This window comes from Chenopodium quinoa, unplaced genomic scaffold (genome assembly GCF_001683475.1).
Source record: "Chenopodium quinoa cultivar QQ74 unplaced genomic scaffold, ASM168347v1, whole genome shotgun sequence".
In the NCBI taxonomy this organism is placed as follows: Eukaryota; Viridiplantae; Streptophyta; class Magnoliopsida; order Caryophyllales; family Amaranthaceae; genus Chenopodium; species Chenopodium quinoa.
The window spans coordinates 3,183,141-3,201,862 of NW_018744813.1; the positions used below are offsets into that span (position 1 = coordinate 3,183,141).

General features: G+C 38.4%; 1 protein-coding gene across 2 annotated transcripts; it reads right to left on the reverse strand.

The window, feature by feature from the left end:
* Positions 1–2,219: 2,219 nt before the first annotated feature.
* On the reverse strand, positions 2,220–18,505 carry LOC110704028 (probable methyltransferase PMT9). 2 transcript variants are annotated; one of them, XM_021881820.1, is made up of 8 exons: positions 17,894–18,493; positions 14,881–15,045; positions 13,238–13,420; positions 12,565–13,159; positions 11,247–11,359; positions 10,920–11,140; positions 3,341–3,672; positions 2,220–2,789 (listed from the first exon to the last, which is right to left on the reverse strand). In XM_021881820.1, exons 1-7 carry the CDS (start codon positions 18,152–18,154, stop codon positions 3,357–3,359), a joined length of 1,854 nt encoding a protein of 617 aa, XP_021737512.1. In that variant the 5' UTR covers positions 18,155–18,493; the 3' UTR covers positions 2,220–2,789; positions 3,341–3,356. The 2 variants fall into 2 exon arrangements, with proteins under 2 accessions (XP_021737512.1, XP_021737513.1); XM_021881821.1 differs by lacking the exon at positions 2,220–2,789 and having other exon boundaries at positions 3,521–3,607; positions 17,894–18,505.
* Positions 18,506–18,722: the final 217 nt, after the last annotated feature.

Sequence of the window (18,722 nt, forward strand, 5' to 3'; positions counted from 1 at the left end):
AGCGTTCCTAATGACATCTTCAACTCCATCAGCAAGCAGCCAAGCAATTTCGAAGCGGAATTTTTTCTTTTGTGCCTTCTTTGATTTTCGAACTTTTGCTTCGGTATCAAGCAAAATACCCACATGGTCTGACTTGAATTTTGTTAAGTGGGACACATGGGCCCGATTAAACCAGGCACACCTTCGAGTATAAGCCACAAATCTATCCAGTCGCTCCCTAACAATGCAACTTGGATCGTTACCTCATTCCCACGTAACCCAAGAGCCCTCATAGCCAAGATCCTTTAAATTAAATTCATCAAGAACCTCCCTAAAGGCATCCATAGCTCTTTGCTCTCTAGAGATACCCCCTGACTTCTCATTGGAGCTATGGATTTTGTTGAAATCTCCCCCAAAGACCATGGGGTGAGGGGAATTCAAATAGAGCTCACGAACAAGTGCCCAAGTATTACTCTTAAGTGCTCTGTCAGCCCACACGTAGACCCCAATGAATCTCCAAACCCGACCCCCAACCTCAGTAACATCATCACAAATATGGTGATCCGAAAAAGAGACCAAAGCAAAATTAATCCCCTCCCTCCAGCACACACAAAGACCTCCCGACTTCCCCCTACTATCAACACCAATCGACATAGGGAAGCCAAATTTATTTTTATTTTTTCTGATTTTTGTTTACTGATCATAGTTTCTCAAAGAAAAATTAAATCTGGGGTAACACTACCACTCCAATGTCGGAGTGCTCGAATTGCACGAGAGTTGCCCGCCCTCGGCAATTCCAACACAAAAATTTCATTGCTCTTCACGGGGTTTGGTTCAATCCAACACCCCTTACTTGATTGCTACCGTCTCCGGCAAAGAAAGGTTTTGTGGTTTTTTGATTTTTGGTGACTATTTTTGATGTCTGGTTTAGTTCCTTGCAAGAGGGTTTCTCTAAACGTATCTTCCTTGCTGCCACCTCTCTTGTATCATCCTCAAGGCTCAGCCCTCTGTCCCCCTCCATCATTGCTCCCCTTTTCCTATTGATAATAACTTTGCGGGTTGTAGAGGCGGGTAGATCATGCTCCATATTAGTAACGGTCTCCTCTATAATCGGGCTATAAAGAACATCTTATGAGTTTTCACATTGATCAGGTACTAAATCTTCCTTCTTATCATCAACCTATTTCTCCATCAAACTTTTCAGCCTTAAGACAGATTTAGAAGTTGGAGAATCAACCACTTTGATCAATGCAGCTTCTTTCGGCTTTGGAGGTGGGAAGTTAAGCTTGCATGCTACCCCTGGAGGACCAAGCTTCAGAGTATCAGGATCATTGTAACTCAGAATTCGTCCCTTCTTCATCGAAGCTAACCCATCTTTCAATCTCCTCTCCTACGCAATCTCTGCTTCAAATTTCTTAGGAGCTCTCCTTGGCGAAGCATGAAGCCAAGGACCATATTGATAGACTATTTCCTCACTTGCTTCTGTTGCATCATCCTTAAAAGCACAACCACTCTCGGTATGGTCAAGCCTCCCACAAAAAAAGTAAAAATCCTCCGGCCTCTCATATTTCAAAGAAATCCACTTCGATGTTGTAGCCCCAATTGCCAAGAAAAGACCCCGTCAAAGCGGTTTCTCAATGTCAATCATCACTTTCATTCTCATGAACTCACCCCATCCCAGCGGTTTTGATTCGTCTAACTCCAGAATAGTGCCCAAGAAGTCACCAGTTTCAATCAAGCTTTTCTTGTTTCGCTTGCTGAACGACACATCGAGAAGTCTCACCCACATAGGCGCGTACTTGAAGATCACTTTTGATGGTTGTTCCTCTCCATCGACCTCCTTGAGAATAAGTAGCTTACCATCGAAAAACCACGGGTATCCATCCAACACCTTCTCTTTATCCACTTCGCTTAGGAATTGGAAGACAAAAAGATTTATCTCCACCATTTTGATCACAACATTGTCCTGCAACTTCCATACTGACATTAGCGTGCGTTTCATCGCTTCAACATTGAAGGGTTTGGATGTCAGCAGTTTCCCTACCAACGATAGGCAATCTGATTTTTCGTTCCTTCGTCCTCCAAATCTCCGAATCGTGCACCAATAACCTTCGTTTCCTCTTATGTCAGTTTGATTTTTTCGAAATCATTCAATAAATCCTCAGCCATGTTGTCAAGTGAAGGGAAGAATGAAAATTTAGGGGAAAATTCGTAAAGATTTGTGAAAATTAGATCGAAAATCACAAGAAACTAACTCACCCTAGTCGAGGGACAACTAACCCTAGACGGGGGACTTAGCAGTTATTTAGTTATTTATTTTCTTGGTGAGCTTTTCACTTTACCAAACAAAGGCTATACCAAGTTCATAGTAAACTTGGTCACTATAAATTACACTGTCAAGCTTGTGGGTTTTTTTTTTTTTTTTTTTTTTTTTTTTTTTTTTTTGACACACTTTAAGCTTGTGTTCAAAAAATAAAAATTACACTATCAACCCCACATGAAAAAAAAACTACTTTTGGACACAATTGAGTACAAAATTTGGGACAGAGGGAGTCTACATCGTCCAAAGAATTATGTTGCCTTCATATATAGTTTGGCCAAGGAGAAGCATAAAAGAATACTCCAAACAACAAATACAAACCTTCGGTTTGTTTTAATTGCATTTTCCTAGAAGATCTCATACAATCGGTGCAGCACATCAGCCACAGAACATGAGAATGTAACTTCACAAATTGGTAACCACGATTTAAATCTTGTGACAATGCCATAGATGCTTCATAATAATAGCAAAACCTTCAAGCGAGGAGAATCTGAAAAAACAAAAAATCATAATATCTACATAAATACTACATATAAACAATGTCTTCAATCAACATACCCGTAGGTAGATACTCAAAGTGAAGGCTATCTAGTTTAGATGAATTCACACAAGGCTAGTTCTTTTCCCCTCCCATAATGCTCTGACGAAGCAAACTAAAACAAGATGGGCATAACTCACCACCAAATATTTGCATCTGAAGCATCCTTGCTCAAGTATGAACTAAGCATTTTATTTTACATTGAGGGAGTTACATTAGGGACTGATACCTGCTTTCAATATTATATGTAGTATTTCTATTTTAGGTAAGATTGTTCGTTTAAATCTGACATGCAACAACTGCAAATTTTAAAGCAACAACTACGTAACATATAGAACAGTGGGTCTTATATGGAATGGGTGTGTTTATGCGGGCATAGTCGGTCACCCCAAAACACATACACGTCACCCTATTGTAAAATTGACTTCATGTGATTTGGGTGAAATTTAGGGCGACTTCAAGTGACAACATGATATAGTCGAGCTTTTAGGTTTTGTACATACCTTCTTAGAGCTACATTCAGCTGACAGTTGCCCCATATCGCCATAGCTTCTTACGTGCTATTAGAACTCTTTCATCATTTCTTGACAAAATATCCACCTTTGGTTCCACCTCCACAACCCATCCATCCCAACGCAAGGCAATTAAATATTTCTTTAAATAATTTATGACTGAAGGGTGGTCTCTGATGATGACAAATCCCTCTGGTCTCAAAATTCTATCCATTTCTATCAACAGATCTTCAGCACTGCAGCCCCTTTCTAAAATCTCTGAAAACAACATCCATGCATGTAGTAGATCATAGGTGCGTGGATATGTAGAAAATGCTTCACACCTACAATGGAACATGTGACTCAAACTCTACTTGCTTTCCATTAATATATAGAATAAGAAAAGCAAAACAAATGGCAATCAGGAAAGTGCAGTTTTGAAGATGCAATTTTATAGCTTTTTTTTCCATTGTTGCCAGAAAATTGGGCAGATCCAACGGTGTGAATAGAGAAAGCATATTATACCAACTCACTAATCACTACATACATACATATGTGTATGCGCGCGAGCAAGTGCAAACATGTAGTGTCATTCAATATATAAAGATTAAAAATACCAACAATTTGCTAATCTCAGGCTCCATTGCTAAACATCCTAAGAAACAAAAAAAAAAAAAAAAAAAAAAAAAAAAAAAAAAAAAAAAGAAAAGAAACGTGACTTCATTTTAATCTCTCCTTTCAAGCAAATCCGTTATTGTAAATATTCCACAAGGGGAGGGATTGGTCCCAATCCTTAAATCTACCTAGCTCCAGGTTAAGTTGAGAATTTACCACAAAGAGTCAGACCCCAAAAAGGTTTATACTAATAATCATTTGATAAAAATGTGAATAGAGGTGATTAATTCTATTATGTGAGAGGAAAGCAAACTTTTTGAGGTATAAGTATCCCTATTTATGTCTTGGGAAATGAACTTGCTTACATGAACTAATGGGTTAAAAGCAGTTCAAGTTGTCATATTTGAAAAGGGGGAGGAAGAAACCAGTTATCTTCCCATAATAAAATTTGTATGAGATTATTACATTGCCATGAAGTATTACGGAGTAGCATGTTGCAAGGAATCAGCCTAAACCTCCTGATATCCGTTTTACTTATGCTAGAAGGCCAAAGAATTAGAGGGAAGAATGCTGAGTTGTCAGGTTATTAAATTCCGTTTGGGAAGAAGGGTAAAATAGTAATCTCTAGATAAGTTTGTTATGAGTTTGTTATTTCTAGGCTGGCATGCTTAAGGTGTGTTAAGTCTATTTTTGGGAACTAATTTTGGGGTATTAATTGATAATTGGTGTAAGGGGAATGCATCAGAAAATTAATTGAGTGTTTTGTTTTGGGAGAGCTCCTTCCTTTCGAAAGAAGGATTGTATTATTGGATAGTAACACATTTATCATTCCCTTGGCTACCATTACTCTGTCTCTCAAGCTTGCTATCTTACTGCTACTCATACTAATCTCTAGCAAATTGGTATCAGAGCAGTGACGTTCCAAGCCGGGAAAGAAGATGGCTCGCCTGAATCATGGTCAGCGTCTCTACTTGCTGGAGCAGCAGATTTCTGGGTTGCCTTCGCGCGTTGCTCAGAAGATCACCACTGCAATGGCGGAATTCAAAACGGACATCAACTCCCAGTCGCGGCTGGGTAGGAGAGAATCCGTTCGAAATTTTGTTCTTCTCAGCCGCACTGGGATTACGGCAACGGTGGCTATCATGGTGGTGAGCTGAAGAAACTTGATTTACCTATTTTCGATGGTACTAATCCGGATGGGTGGATCCTCCTGCTGAGAGGTTCTTCCACTTTTACCGGCTTACTGAAGAAGACCAACTGGGGCTGCCGTGGTGGCTTTAGATGGTGATGCGTTGCTGTGGTATCAATGAGAACATAGGCATCAACCCTTGCTGACGTGGGATGCGCTGAAGTGACTCCTTCTCCGTAGTTTCAGAAACACCGCGACTGGTACCTGGCTCGCCCACCAGCAAACCGGCTCCGTGGCGGACTATCGTCGTCCATTTATTGAGCTTTTAGCTCCGATTGATGGAGTGCCCGAAGATATTCGAAGGGGCAATATTTAAATGGGTTTAGAGAGGACATACAGGTCGAGGTAAGGCTCTTGGATCCGGTTTCTTTGGACCATGCAATGGAGCTCTCGATGCAGGTCGAAGAAAAACTTAAATTAAGCCCAAAGCCCAAACCCACTGGCACACTACCCACCACTTGGAGAAATCCAAATCCATTTCCCCGATCCAACCCAAATACTACCCTAAACACCGGCACCCAAGCCACAACAACCCTAAACACAAACCCCAACCACCTTAACCCAAACTGATCCATCACTAACACCTTCATCAGGCCGTTGTCGGAAAAAGAGCTTCAACAGAAGCGCGAGCAGGGATTGTACTTCCGTTGCGATGAGAAGTGGACTATGAACCATCGCTGCAACACCGCGGTTAAGTGTGCTGCTCACGGTGGATGAGGAGGAGGAGATAGATGCCGGAGATTTTTCCATGGTGGAGACGAACCCATGTGACAGTTTTACCTCAACCACACCTGCAAGCTCCCGGTCATGGGACTGACAAGCCCGAACACAATGCGATTGGCTGGAGTTGTTAATGGAAAATCTATGGTGGTGATGATAGATCCTGGCGACTCATAGCTTCATTTCCACTATAGCAGCCAGAATTTGGGTATCCAAACCACCGAGTCCAAGAGTTTCAGTGTAACACTTGGTACCGGTGAGGCGGTGCAAGGTGAGGGCATGTGCAAAGGGGTGTTAGACCTTCAAGGTGTGACGATTATGGAGGATTTCCTAATTTTACCTCTGGGTAGTTCGGATTTAATCCTTGGTATTCGATGGTTGGAGAAGTTGGGCACTACCACCCCCAATTGGAAGACATAAACTATGAAAATCTAGTTGGGTGGTGATGAAGGGTGATCCACACTTAGGACGAACATGAATTTCTCTGAAAGCCATGATTAAAAATTTGCATAAGGAAGGTCAGGGGTACTTGCTTGAGTTGAATATGTTGGAGAAGTCGAGAAGAAAGCACCAATATTCCAGTGGTCTTCCCGCCCTTAATTCAGAAGTTCAACACCATGTTTTTAACATGCCTGAGGGACTGCCACCACACCGCCTCATTGAGCACTCAATGGTGCTCCGCAATGGCACTAACCCAATCAGTGTTAGGCCATATCGGTACCCGCAATCACAGAAAGATAAGATCGAGAATTTAGTCTCTGACATGCTTCGTGCTGGGATCATTCAAACGTGAACCAGCGCTTACTCTAGCCCCGTATTGTTGGTGAAAAAAAAAAAGATGGTTCATGGCGAATCTACGTGGACTATAGGGCTTTGAACAAGGAAACCATTCCGGACAAATTTCTAGTCCCTCGATGAACTGTTAGATGAATTGGGTAGATTGATGGTGTTCACAAAACTTGACCTGATCAGATTCGCGTCCGTCCGAAGATGTCCATAAAACGGCTTTTTGCACTCGCGAGGGCCATTACAAGTTCCTCATAATGCCCTTTGGGGTGACCAACGCCCCTGCTACTTAATGAGATATTCAAGCCGTTCTTGCGGAAATTTATTCTCGTCTTCTTTGAGGATATTCTGGTTTATAGCCCCTGTGTGGAGTCTCATGTCAAACACTTGAAACTAGTGCTGTAGACCGTTGCAAACTATCAGCTATATGCCAATTTCAAAAAATGTGAAGTGGAAGGCTAAGGTGGCATACTTGAGCCACGTTATTTCAGCAGCTGGGGTGGAAATGGATTTTTCTAAGGTCCGAGGCTTTCTTGGTCTTACAGGCTATTATCGCAAGTTTATACATGGCTATGCGATGATTGCACAACCCTTGACTGATCAATTACGCAAGGACAATTTTGGATGGACAGAGGTTGCTAGCACGGCTTTCACAGCTCTCAAGTCTGCTATGGTGAGTGCCCCGATCTTGGCTGCTCCAAAATTTTCCATTCCTTTTGTGGTAGAAACCGATGCTTCAGGGCATGGTTTGGGTGCGGTTTTGTTGCAGTCAGACCACCCGATAGCCTACTTCAGCAAGATCATTGGTCTGAGAAACCGTGGCAAGCCTATATATGAGAAAGAGTTGATGACTATTGTGTTTGCCGAAAAGAAGTGGCGACATTATTTGTTGGGCCCATCTCACTGTGTGTACTGATCAGAGGAGTCTCAAGTACCTGCTGGAACAGAGAGAAGTGGGTCAGGCTTACCAAAAATGGATAAGCAAGCTTTTGGGGTATGCTTTTGAGATACATTACAAACCGGGGCCTGCCAACAAGGTTGCTCATGCCTCATCCCGACAATTTAGCTCGGATGTGGAGTGTTCTCCCATGGTCACTTCTGGTGGCTTGTGTTGAGACTATGTGCAATCTTTCATACAGAAGGATGGGGTGCTGCAACGTTTGATTTCTCAGCTTCAGAAGGGAGAGAACACTCCCAAATGGTTCACTTTTGAGAATGGGGTATTTAAGTGCAAGGGTCGGGTTGTGATTCCTAGGCATTGTGAGCTGACTAACAAGTTGTTGAAAGAGTACCATGACTCTCTGGTTGGGGGCCATGCGGGTGATCTTAAGACCTACCACAGGCTGGCTGCTGGCGAGTGGTTTTGGTTTGGGATGCGTAAGGACGTAGCTAAGTATGTGCAGCATTGTCGTTTGCCAGCAAAATAAGAATTCAACCTTGTCTCCTTTGGGGCTTCTTCAACCCTTACCAATTCCGGAACAAGTGTGGGAGGACGTTTTGATAAACTTCGTGGAAGGATTACCCAAGTCTTTGGGTTGGGATACCATACTTGTGGTGGTTGACAGACTCACCAAGTAAAAGCAATTCATCCCTCTTAATCACCCTGAGCGTGGCTCAAAGTTTCGTGAGTGAGGTGGTAAAGTTGCATGGGATACCAAGCTCTATTATGTCTGATCGTGACAAGGTTTTTCTGAGCATTTTTTGGACTGAACTGTTTAAACTTCAGGGTACTCAGTTGATGAGAAGTACATCATCCCCAAACTGATGGCCAGACAGGTTGTCAATAAGGGAGTGGAGTCTTACTTGCAGTGCTTTGTGAACGGAAACCTCATACTTGGGCTCGATGGCTTCCATGGGCTAAATACTGGTACAACACTTCTTTTCACACCGCCACTAATTACACCCCTTTTAAGGCCTTGTATGCCACGGACCCTCCTCACTTGTTGCGATTTTCAGCTGACACTACAGCCGTGTCCTCTGTAGAAGAACTGCTGGAAAGGGATCCATTTTAGATGACTTAAAGTTTCATTTGGTGCAAGCACAGGTGTATATGCAGCAATATGAGAATAAGGGAAGGCGTGAGGGTGATTTTCAGGTTGGTGAATTGGTGTACCTAAAGCTGCAACCATATAGACAGAGGTCCTTGGTTAGAAGGTCCAACACCAAGCTTGCTCCTCGTTTCTATGGGCCTTATCAGATTGTGCAGAGGATTGGCAAGGTGGCTTACAAACTGCAGCTGCCACCAGGGTCCAAAATACACCCAGTCTTCCACATTTCTCAACTGAAGTAGAGCTATTGGTGCTGGCCATCGTCCAACCAACCTCCCTGCACAGTTGTCTGCTGATTTGGTGCTGGAAGTAGAGCAGGAGGCAGTGTTGGGTGTGAGGAATTCACAGGCTGCAATGGAGGTCTTGATTCATTGGAAGGGATTGCAGGAGTTTGAACCTGGGAACATTTTGAGGAAGTTAACCTCAGGTTTTCTAGCTTCCACCTTGAGGACAAGGTGAAACTTTGGGTGGGGGATATTACAAGGAATCATCCTAAACCTCCTGATATCCATTTTACTTATGCTAGAAGGCCCAAGAATTAGAGGGAAGAATGCTGAGTTGTCAGGTTATTAAATTCAGCTTGGAAAGAAGGGTAAAATAGTAATCACTAGATAAGTTTGTTATTTCTAGGCTGGCATGCTTAAGGTGTGTTAAGTCTGTATTTGGGAATTAATTTTGGGGTATTAATTGATAATTGGTGTAAGGGGAATGCATCAGAAAATTAATTGAGTGTTTTGTTTTGGGAGAGCTCCTTCCTCTCGAAAGAAGGATTGTATTATTGGATACTCTGTTCAGTAATACATTTATCATTCCCTAGGCTGCCATTACTCTATCTCTCTAGCTTGCTATCTTATTGCTACTCGTACTTATCTCTAGCACATGTAAGGGTGTACAAAAGTAGATCCGGACCAATCCGGTTTGGTCCAAGAAAATAGGTGCTTCCTGATTTCCGGAATAGAATTTTCAAGTCCGAACAATTTCCAGTCGGGTCTCAAATCCCTAATATTTTGAATCCCGGTCGCGATACATTCCTGTTCCGGTCAGGTGCTGGATGTAATCATAGAGATATTTTTTTAAAATATTTTCTTCTCACAAGTTGTACCCAGTGATCATAGGACTCAGTCATGATTCTTTATAAATTTTATTAGCACGGCACACAGGTTTGCTAATAAGATCCCAACCGATTACCTATGGCATTTTGCTATTAGTACCTTTGTTCCAAAAGACATTCCTCTATGATTTATCAAGAGATTGTTTTGTTTGGCTTGAAAGTGGAATATATTGCATTTGGTTGATTGGCTTTAGTTGCTAAGGTGGACTAATATAGGATTGTTCTACCAGCTTGAGAAATTTTGTAACTGTCTGATCAATAATTAAGCATCCCTAATAAAGCTAAAACAAATTTTCACAGAACAAACACTAGTGTGTGATCCTATAGCATACACACATTAACTAGGAGAACAGAGATGCAACAGAATAATGCACTTGTTGGGGTTTGGAAGACAAATGTTGAATTGCAAAGCAGGATGTTTAATCTGTCGCAAATCCATACACAAACATGTGAACAAACCAAAATAATATAGATTGCATCTCATGAAGGGTCTTAATTTCAGCTAAAATAAGTTTTTTAAGAAAATTCAGATAAAATAAGTTTAGACAATATAAGTTCCAAAAATAAAAAAATCTAAACAAAAATAAGTTCACAAAAAATAGTTTCCAACAAAATCAGATGAACCAAACAGAGCCTAATTATTATTTGAAGCAAAAAGTGAAAAATGAAAAATCTTGTTCACCTATTAGCTATGAGCAAATACATTATTTTTTTTAAAAAAAAAAGGCACTAATTTGTTTTCAGGCTTTCACAGCTGCTTAGACTCATTAATTTAAACCTTCAGCCCTGATTCAACATTTTGTCAAACAGTGATGCACAGCTTAACTAAATTTGATATCACCACAAGTGTATGGATAAAACTATACACATACTAAATTTAGATAAAAATATACACATACATAGACTATGATCTTACATTCTGTTCCAAATTATAAGAAATGTTTTAGTTTTATTCCCTTGACTACTCCTATATAATTTTATAAACCCACAATCACTCCTGTAAAAAGTGTCATATTGAAGTAAAACAACCATAGAGAATAAAAGAAAGTAAAAAATAGCATCCATGTTGTGCAAATAATGGATTAGGATCAAGTAACAATACATGAACAAAGCTTCTCTTACCAGTCATGTACAGTTCCAATGAGGCCTCGATCATATATGATCTTCAGCTCCGAAGCAAAACGGATAGGGGTAACATTCATCACCCAAACATCTTTATCATTCAAAGCAGCAGCAAATCCGCCAAGATTGGAGTTCATATCCATTACATTCCGCAAAGTGTTCTTTTGTAAAATAGGTTTCATTAGGTTCCAATACTCGATCACTCTAAAGCGCCATGTGCTCTGTAATAGATGGATCCTCATAGTTAGTCAACCTTAACTTTAATATTATAAAGGGAAATCGGAGCACAATTTGGACAGAAAAGAATACATAACATTGATAGCTTACAGTGTCAGCTTGAAATTCCTCAGAACTGACGCCAATATCCTCCAAGCGAGATGGAGATGCAGTAAGCCGCTGTGGCCAGGGAAGTAAACCGCTTGCTTTTTCCTTGTGCATTTCTATAGAACACAAGTAGCAGGAACATGTTAAAGAAATATAAAAATGTGAAAAAGACTTGCCAATTGTTCATTTTATTTTTTACAATTTCAGCAAAATACTGCAGTATGACTGGTGTTTAAAAAGGCATCAAGGTGCTGAAGACCAAGGCGTTACAGCCCAAGCCCTCATAAAGGCCTCAGTGAGGAGCACCAAGCCACTCTAAGGCTAGAAGACCTATCGTCGTTAGTTTTTAATTGCTTCATGTTGAAATTCTTCTACCTTTGTTAAGTCCACTGTATAGTGTCTATAAACTCTCTTTAAACACTTTTAATCGTTAAGTTTTAGAGAAATGAGGTGCGTTCCTCATAGATCCACTTGGTGTGCCTTGAACCTTTTTAAATACTAAGCAACACCAGGTGTACACAACCTATTAGCTAATTTAAAAGAGAAATATAATCCTAAACCATACACAGACTAATCTACTATTTTAACTGTTATAAGGCAATATCCTAGATCTGTTTATCATGAGAAGTGTAACTATAAAAGGCACTACATAGCCCCATCTATTAAGACTCTTATTTCTCTGTTTCAAGATATCACAGAGGAATAGTGGATCTAAATATTTTAATAATCTTCTGTTCATTGAGGTTCTACTCAGTTTTATGCAACAGTGAAGAAAGTTTAACTGTTGAGGACCACTTGCTTTGTTTATTATTTTGGAAAATATTAGAGTAAGTGTGGGTTACATATTTTTTGTGGAATAGAGAGAGTATGCAAGAGATGTAAGTGGGACAAAGTACCATTTAATAATATATTGAGCTTAACAAAATAGGAAGTATGCAAAGTGAGTAGAATTGCATGGAAAAGACTGAATCAGAAAGTTGGTAGAACTTCAAATAATGAGAGTGTAAGTAATGATGAAAATCATTAAGACCAGTTGTATGATTCTTAAGTGGAAACTCATGGATCATGCAAAAACAATCAAATGAATACATATTTATCACTCAGACCTAATTCACATGAAGAAAACTCAGGTGACACAATTGTTAAAGTTCTATGAAAAAGAATATGCAGTTTTTAATCAACAATTTGGACAATAAATAGCAAAATTAATAAATTGCTATTCTTCAAATATTATAAATTATTTAGTTGCAAGATTATAATATCAGAAGTTGGCAAAATTAAAGGGGGACAAACAGAAGATCAAAAGAATTTTTACACTTACTTGGTGAAAAAGGAGTGATACAAGTTTTCATTGAAATATTCCAAGATTCATCTGGATTATCATCTGAACTACATAATGGAGGTCTGCTTCCAGATTCTCTCTTCAAATAACAGCTGTTGCTCAGTGGTTTTGCCCATATAACAGTTTGGTCTTTCTTTGAAACAACTCTCCAGCACATCCTCCTTAAAAGACTATACATTGAATTCCAGATTTTTCGGTTTTCTGGATCTTGAGCATATGCTTCAGGAGAAGAGTACACAAAATATCCACCTGGCCTAAGTAATCTATCGAGCTCCAACAAAAGAATCCCATCTCTCTGAAGCCAATCAATCCTACATCTAGAACAATGGGCTAGTTCAAATGACCTGCTGGGGTATGGAAGTCTTTTAGTTCCCAACACACCAAGGGTAGATGGAATTCCTCTCTCTAATGCAAACTGAATTTGATTTTCATGTACGTCATTAGGTGCCAATGACATAGCTATAATATCATGGGAAAGAAGATATGCACCAAAACTTGCTACTCCACATCCCACATCAAGAACAGTTCTTATATTTCCACCATTGCTAAGTATTTCACCAGGAAACTTGAGCATCTGCACGAATACAATAGTAATCATCAGCATAAATTTTAAGATAGAGTAGAATCATAACATGAAAAAACTTCCGCATACCCTTGCAAGTGCAATAATATACTTATCTGCACCATCATGAAAATGGGTTCCACCACCAGGAAAATTTATCTTTTCTCCATTCACAACCATCCAGTGTTGGTCAGATTTCTCTTGTGCAAGGTGTGTGTGAGGTATATTTGCTTTCCACACTTCATCTCTGCTAGCAGGCCATCTGACAGGTATCTGATTTTCTAACAACAAAGTCATTGGAATAAAAATAGAAGACGATAATAATAATAATAATAATAATAATAATAATAATAATAATAAATATAAATAAATAATAATAATAATAATAAATAAATAAATAATAATAGTAGTAGTAGTAGTAGTAGTAGTAGCAGTAATAATAATAAATAAATAAATAAATAAAAGTAGGAAAAATGGAAATAAATAATCCCACCTTTGCCTGATCTGACAATAATTATCCCACCTTTTGATTATTACAAGGCAATCCCACCTTGGTATGTGATTTTCTTTTAATAGACCTTAACCTGTTGGTGACTTATTTTTGTAGGTTATATGCCATGTGTCAATTTTTATATTTTATTATTTGAATAATTAAAAAAAGCCAAAAAAAAAAAAAAAAAAAAAAAAAAAAAAAAAAAACAGAAAACAAAATTTTTAAAAAAAAAAAAAGAAAAAACACCCCTGCCACCAACTAAAAACCCTAGCCACTGTGACACTCCAGCCCCTACCCTAGCCACCACCAAACACCGAATGACCGCCCTCATTAATCTCTGAAACGGCCGGTCGACACCTACCCACCACGTAAACGGTGGATTTTGCGCAGTGGGTCGAGTTTTTAGGGTGTTTTAAGCGGCCTTTTCGGGGCTTAGATGGGGACATTCGGGATGATTAAGGAGGTTGGGTGGGGTTTTCGGGGGCTAAGAAGGGTTTTTCGGGGGCTAAGAAGGGTTTTTCGGCGGCTAGGTTGGGTTTTCAGGGTGGTGGCTGTTGTGGTTAAGTTGATTTCAGGAGTGGGATTTGGGTCCAGGGTAGTTTCGAGGGTGGCTTTTGATCGGAAAAGCGGATTTTCGTATTTGACGGTTCCAGCCGGCCGTTTATTTGGGGTTTAGGGTTGCGGTCGTCCGGTTTTTGGTGGGGCTACGGTAAAGGTTAGGGATTCACGATTGGGGGTGGCTGGTAGTTGATGACTTTTTTTTTTATGTTAATCGGGGCTGGGATGGGGTGTTTTCGTTGGTTTTTTCGGCGGTTGTAGGGGTTTGCGGGGCTGGGCTGGCGGGGTATTCGGTAGTCATAAGGGTTTTCAGCGGCTGGGTAGTGTTTTCCGGCCGTTTTTAGGTGGGCCTAGGGTATGGGGTAGGTGTTTCTCGGTGGCTGGGGGGTAGCTGGTGGGTTTTTTTTTGTTTTTTATTTTTATTTTTTTTACCCTATTTTTTTTTGTTAACTTTTATTATTTTGTCCAATCATCAAGCCACATGTGGCTTTGAAAAAAATTAAAAAAAACATGTTAACCTGTTTAATAGGTTGTCGGTAAAAAAGCCTATTAAAAGAAGATGACATACCAAGGTGGGATTGCCTCGTAATAATCATCAGGCAAAGGTGGGATTATTTATTTCCATTTTTCCATAAAAGTATAGCCTAAGTCCCTCTCTAGAGAAAATAAAATAATGACCAACCTTGTAACCATTTGGAGGCGGAATAAGACAGTTGTACCGACGCTCATGAGGTGGACAGTGTCGTTCATAGTGCTCCATTAATGTAAGATTTACCTTTAACCTCAATTGGTATATTAGATTTCTGTCCAAACACGGTATCAACTCTGAATATCTCATATCACATATCTGTCATTAAAAAAAAAAAAAAAAAATTACCTTCGTAATGGATTAAAGGGAAAATAGACTAGTATTCTCAGCTTTGTATTGAAACGATGCATGTATCCTAAAACCCCTGAACAACCCCCCTCCCTGGTAGTCCCAAAAAGTGGTTTATACTCTACTATAAATTTCATATTTTTTTTCCTTGGAAGAATATTGTACAGTAATCATTAGATGAAATAATCACCACAAAAGTCCACAAATCCATAACGCATATATCAGAAGGATTGAAGCACAAGACTCTTTAAACTATTTTTTTATATTTTTGGCAGAAAATTTTGGATAGAAAAGGGGGGAAAAAATGTCTCTGGGTATTATACAATGTAGAAGTGATACAAAGTGATAAGATAGGCTTCTTTACAATATTTTTTTGTTAAAAAAACAGCACCCCATTTTTCTTTATATGACAATCAGTGGATTGGATGGAAAGCGAGCTGATAAACTAGATATCTTATTTCAATACTTTTACAATTGTCAGATCAAACAAACAAATCCCTCTACCCCTCAACAGATAAACCAAACAGAATTTGTGGAGGAAGAGTCAACTGAGCATTAGTGAGTTGTCCAAAATCAAACAAGGGGTCCATTTTTACCTTATTCAAATGTAAAATAGACACCCATCACAATATATCTAAGACAGGAGATACATCTACTCAAAGTTAAGATGATGTTTGTGGTAGATTCCACTTTATCTACCTCATATAGTAGCCCTATATGCACGTGATGTGTGCATTACTGATATAAACAAATATTAAAACTACTGATATTGATTTATTATAATTCAAGTTGACAACATTTTTGAAAACATAAAGAAACAAGTAGCTTATGCATTGTTTTAAAACAAAGTTATCAAATTTGACATATGAACGAATATTTTGTCAAATAATCACTCTTTTTTTTATAGTTTGCATATATTATCAAGAGAATAATATTTCTCATTTTACATATGAGATAATTATGATCCTTTAGATTTATAACATGTTTTAAATATACTTTTTAAAATTTTAAATTAAAATTTTTGTATATACTGAATAGTAGTTGTTATTTGTTGCTTGGTTGGTACTTGGTATGTTGTTTCAATTTGAATGAATCCTAAATTTTATTGTAAAACAATTATGGTTGAATGATTTATAGCACCCTTGAAATTATCATTATTTTTTTTCCAAGTTAAACTTGAATAAGCAAAAACAAAAGGAAATTTTGACATTTGCTACTACTAAAAATACCATGTTTCACATTTGCTAAGTTTTTAGTGGTAGAAAATGTCAAATTTTCCAAAACAAAACAAAAAAGAAAAGAAAAAAAAAGGGTCAATCATAAAGGGAAAAAATAAAGAATAACTATGATTAATTACATTGTACATTAATCATTTCTAGGTGAAAGTAGTTGTACTATATTCAACACAGGGTTGCACTTTAATACTTAATTCAGAGCTTGTTTGTAGCATATGAGTTGGGTGTTGGAAAACTTATTATGTAGGTTGCAACTTATAATAATGTAAAAAAGTGTATTCTAGAGGGGGAAAAAAATAGAATAACTATGATTAATTACAGTGTATCTTGTAGCTTGTTTTATATTATGCTAGTATATGTTACATTGTAAAAGCTTCTTTAGCTGTTCTGCAAGACCAGAAATTTATTAAAATTTTGATTGTATTGTATATGATTAAATCACTTTCAATTCATTGATTGAATAACTTATTTGTTTTGTTTCAATCATCCAATTAGGGCTCTTATGTTAATCCAACACACATCTACGTTAAATGTTGCCTGAATATGTCCAACTAAATATCCAACATGTATAGTGCATGTCTTGTACACAAAAGTGTTGCACCACGCACATTTAGGCCATCAAAAACCAGAATGTGAAAAATTATATAAGACCTCAGTTAAGAAGTGAGCAACAAACACACCAAGGTAACAATGTGTCACACATACACCCAAATAAGTTATAGAGAACTCAGAGTCACAGCACATGTCAATGTGAAAAGACCTAACTCGTTCAAGTCAAGTCAAGCTAATAAGAGAGAATGACCTTGTCTTATTAAGCCTAAATTTAAAGAGCAAAGACACCAATGTCGATGGGAAAGGAGTAAAGGACCCAACCCGATCAAGTCAAGTCAAGCTAATAAGAGAGAACGACCTTGTCCTATTAAGCCTAAACTTTACATTAAAGAACAAAGACACATATGTCGATGTGATAGGACCCAACTCGTTCAAGTCAAATTAAGCTAATAAGAGAGAACTTCGTCCTATTAAGCCTAAACTATACATAAAAGAGCAAAGAGAGAAAATGACCATTGGCTCTTTAGGAAGGGTTTGAAGAGAGGGAGCTACCAAGATGTGCAACTCCATAGAAGTGTGCTGAAGAGGCAAAGCAAATCGAAAGCAAGAGAATTGGTGCATTAGTAGCATGTGGTTTGAAAACAATTGAATTCTCGCATATAATTTCAATGATGTAAATAATTTTCCTAATCATCTTTTAAACCTAACATCAGGTGATCCATATCAAGCAACATAGTCATGCTTCAGCCGCAAATAAAAATTCACAATTCTATCATCAAATAAGCCCAATTACTGAAATTATCATGATTTTAAAATAAATAAACAAAGCCTATTTACTGAAAAACAATCCTAATTCAAAATTTTAAAAAAAAAATACAATATACAGAATTCAATAGTTCCAGAATTTAATAACAAAAATCTTAATTAATGAAACAATCATAATTTTAACCTCAAATAATCATAATTCCAATCTCAAAAAACCGCAAATTATTGAAAAACAATTAAATAATCAAAATTATACAAAAACTTACTGGTATACTCTTTGGGAGCAAAGAATCAAAGTCTTGAACAGGGAGTTTATCAATGGAGTCATCCTCGTTAACAAGAGTGCTACCGAAGAAGGGATCGACACCATCTTGATCGAAGAGCACATCACGGTGAAGCGGGGGAGAAATGGGGATGAGAAAAGAACCAAAATAAAGACAAAATAAGCCAAGAAATGTGATTAATCCAAGTAAAACATGTTTGACAAGGGTCGAACTCTGACGAAGGGGTTCAATCCTCTGCTTCATTTGTATATTAAGGTTAACAATTTAGCATCAGAATCTTTAGAAGAGAGAGAAAAACAAGAAGATGAATGAAGTGAAGAACAAAGATTGGAGTTGGTAAGGTTGGTAGTTTATTCCTCACTGGCTCATTGTTTCTCTCTCCAAAACAAGAAGATGAATGAAGTGAAGAACAAAGATTGGAGTTGGTAAGGTTGGTAGTTTATTCCTCACTGGCTCATTGTTTCTCTCTCCCTCCTTGTAGCTCTCTAATCTAGATGATGTCTTGGCCTCAAAAAAAAAATCTACATGATGTCGTGATATTTTGTGTACTGAGGTGTTAAGTGTAAAAATGAATATTGTTTGACTAGTTTGTCTTGGGCCGTTGGGTCGGGACAACCTGTTAAGCTCGCTTCATGGATGTTTCTACCGTGATCAACTGAAAATTTTTAACTACAACTCCCGAGTAAAGCACAAATACGGTCCCTAAACTATTGTATTTGTATTCCCTTAACTTTTGTATGTGCACTTTTGGTCCCTCAACCACCTTGAGTGGTGTTTCTGGCAAAATAGTTTAGGGACTTTGCCTAGTCAA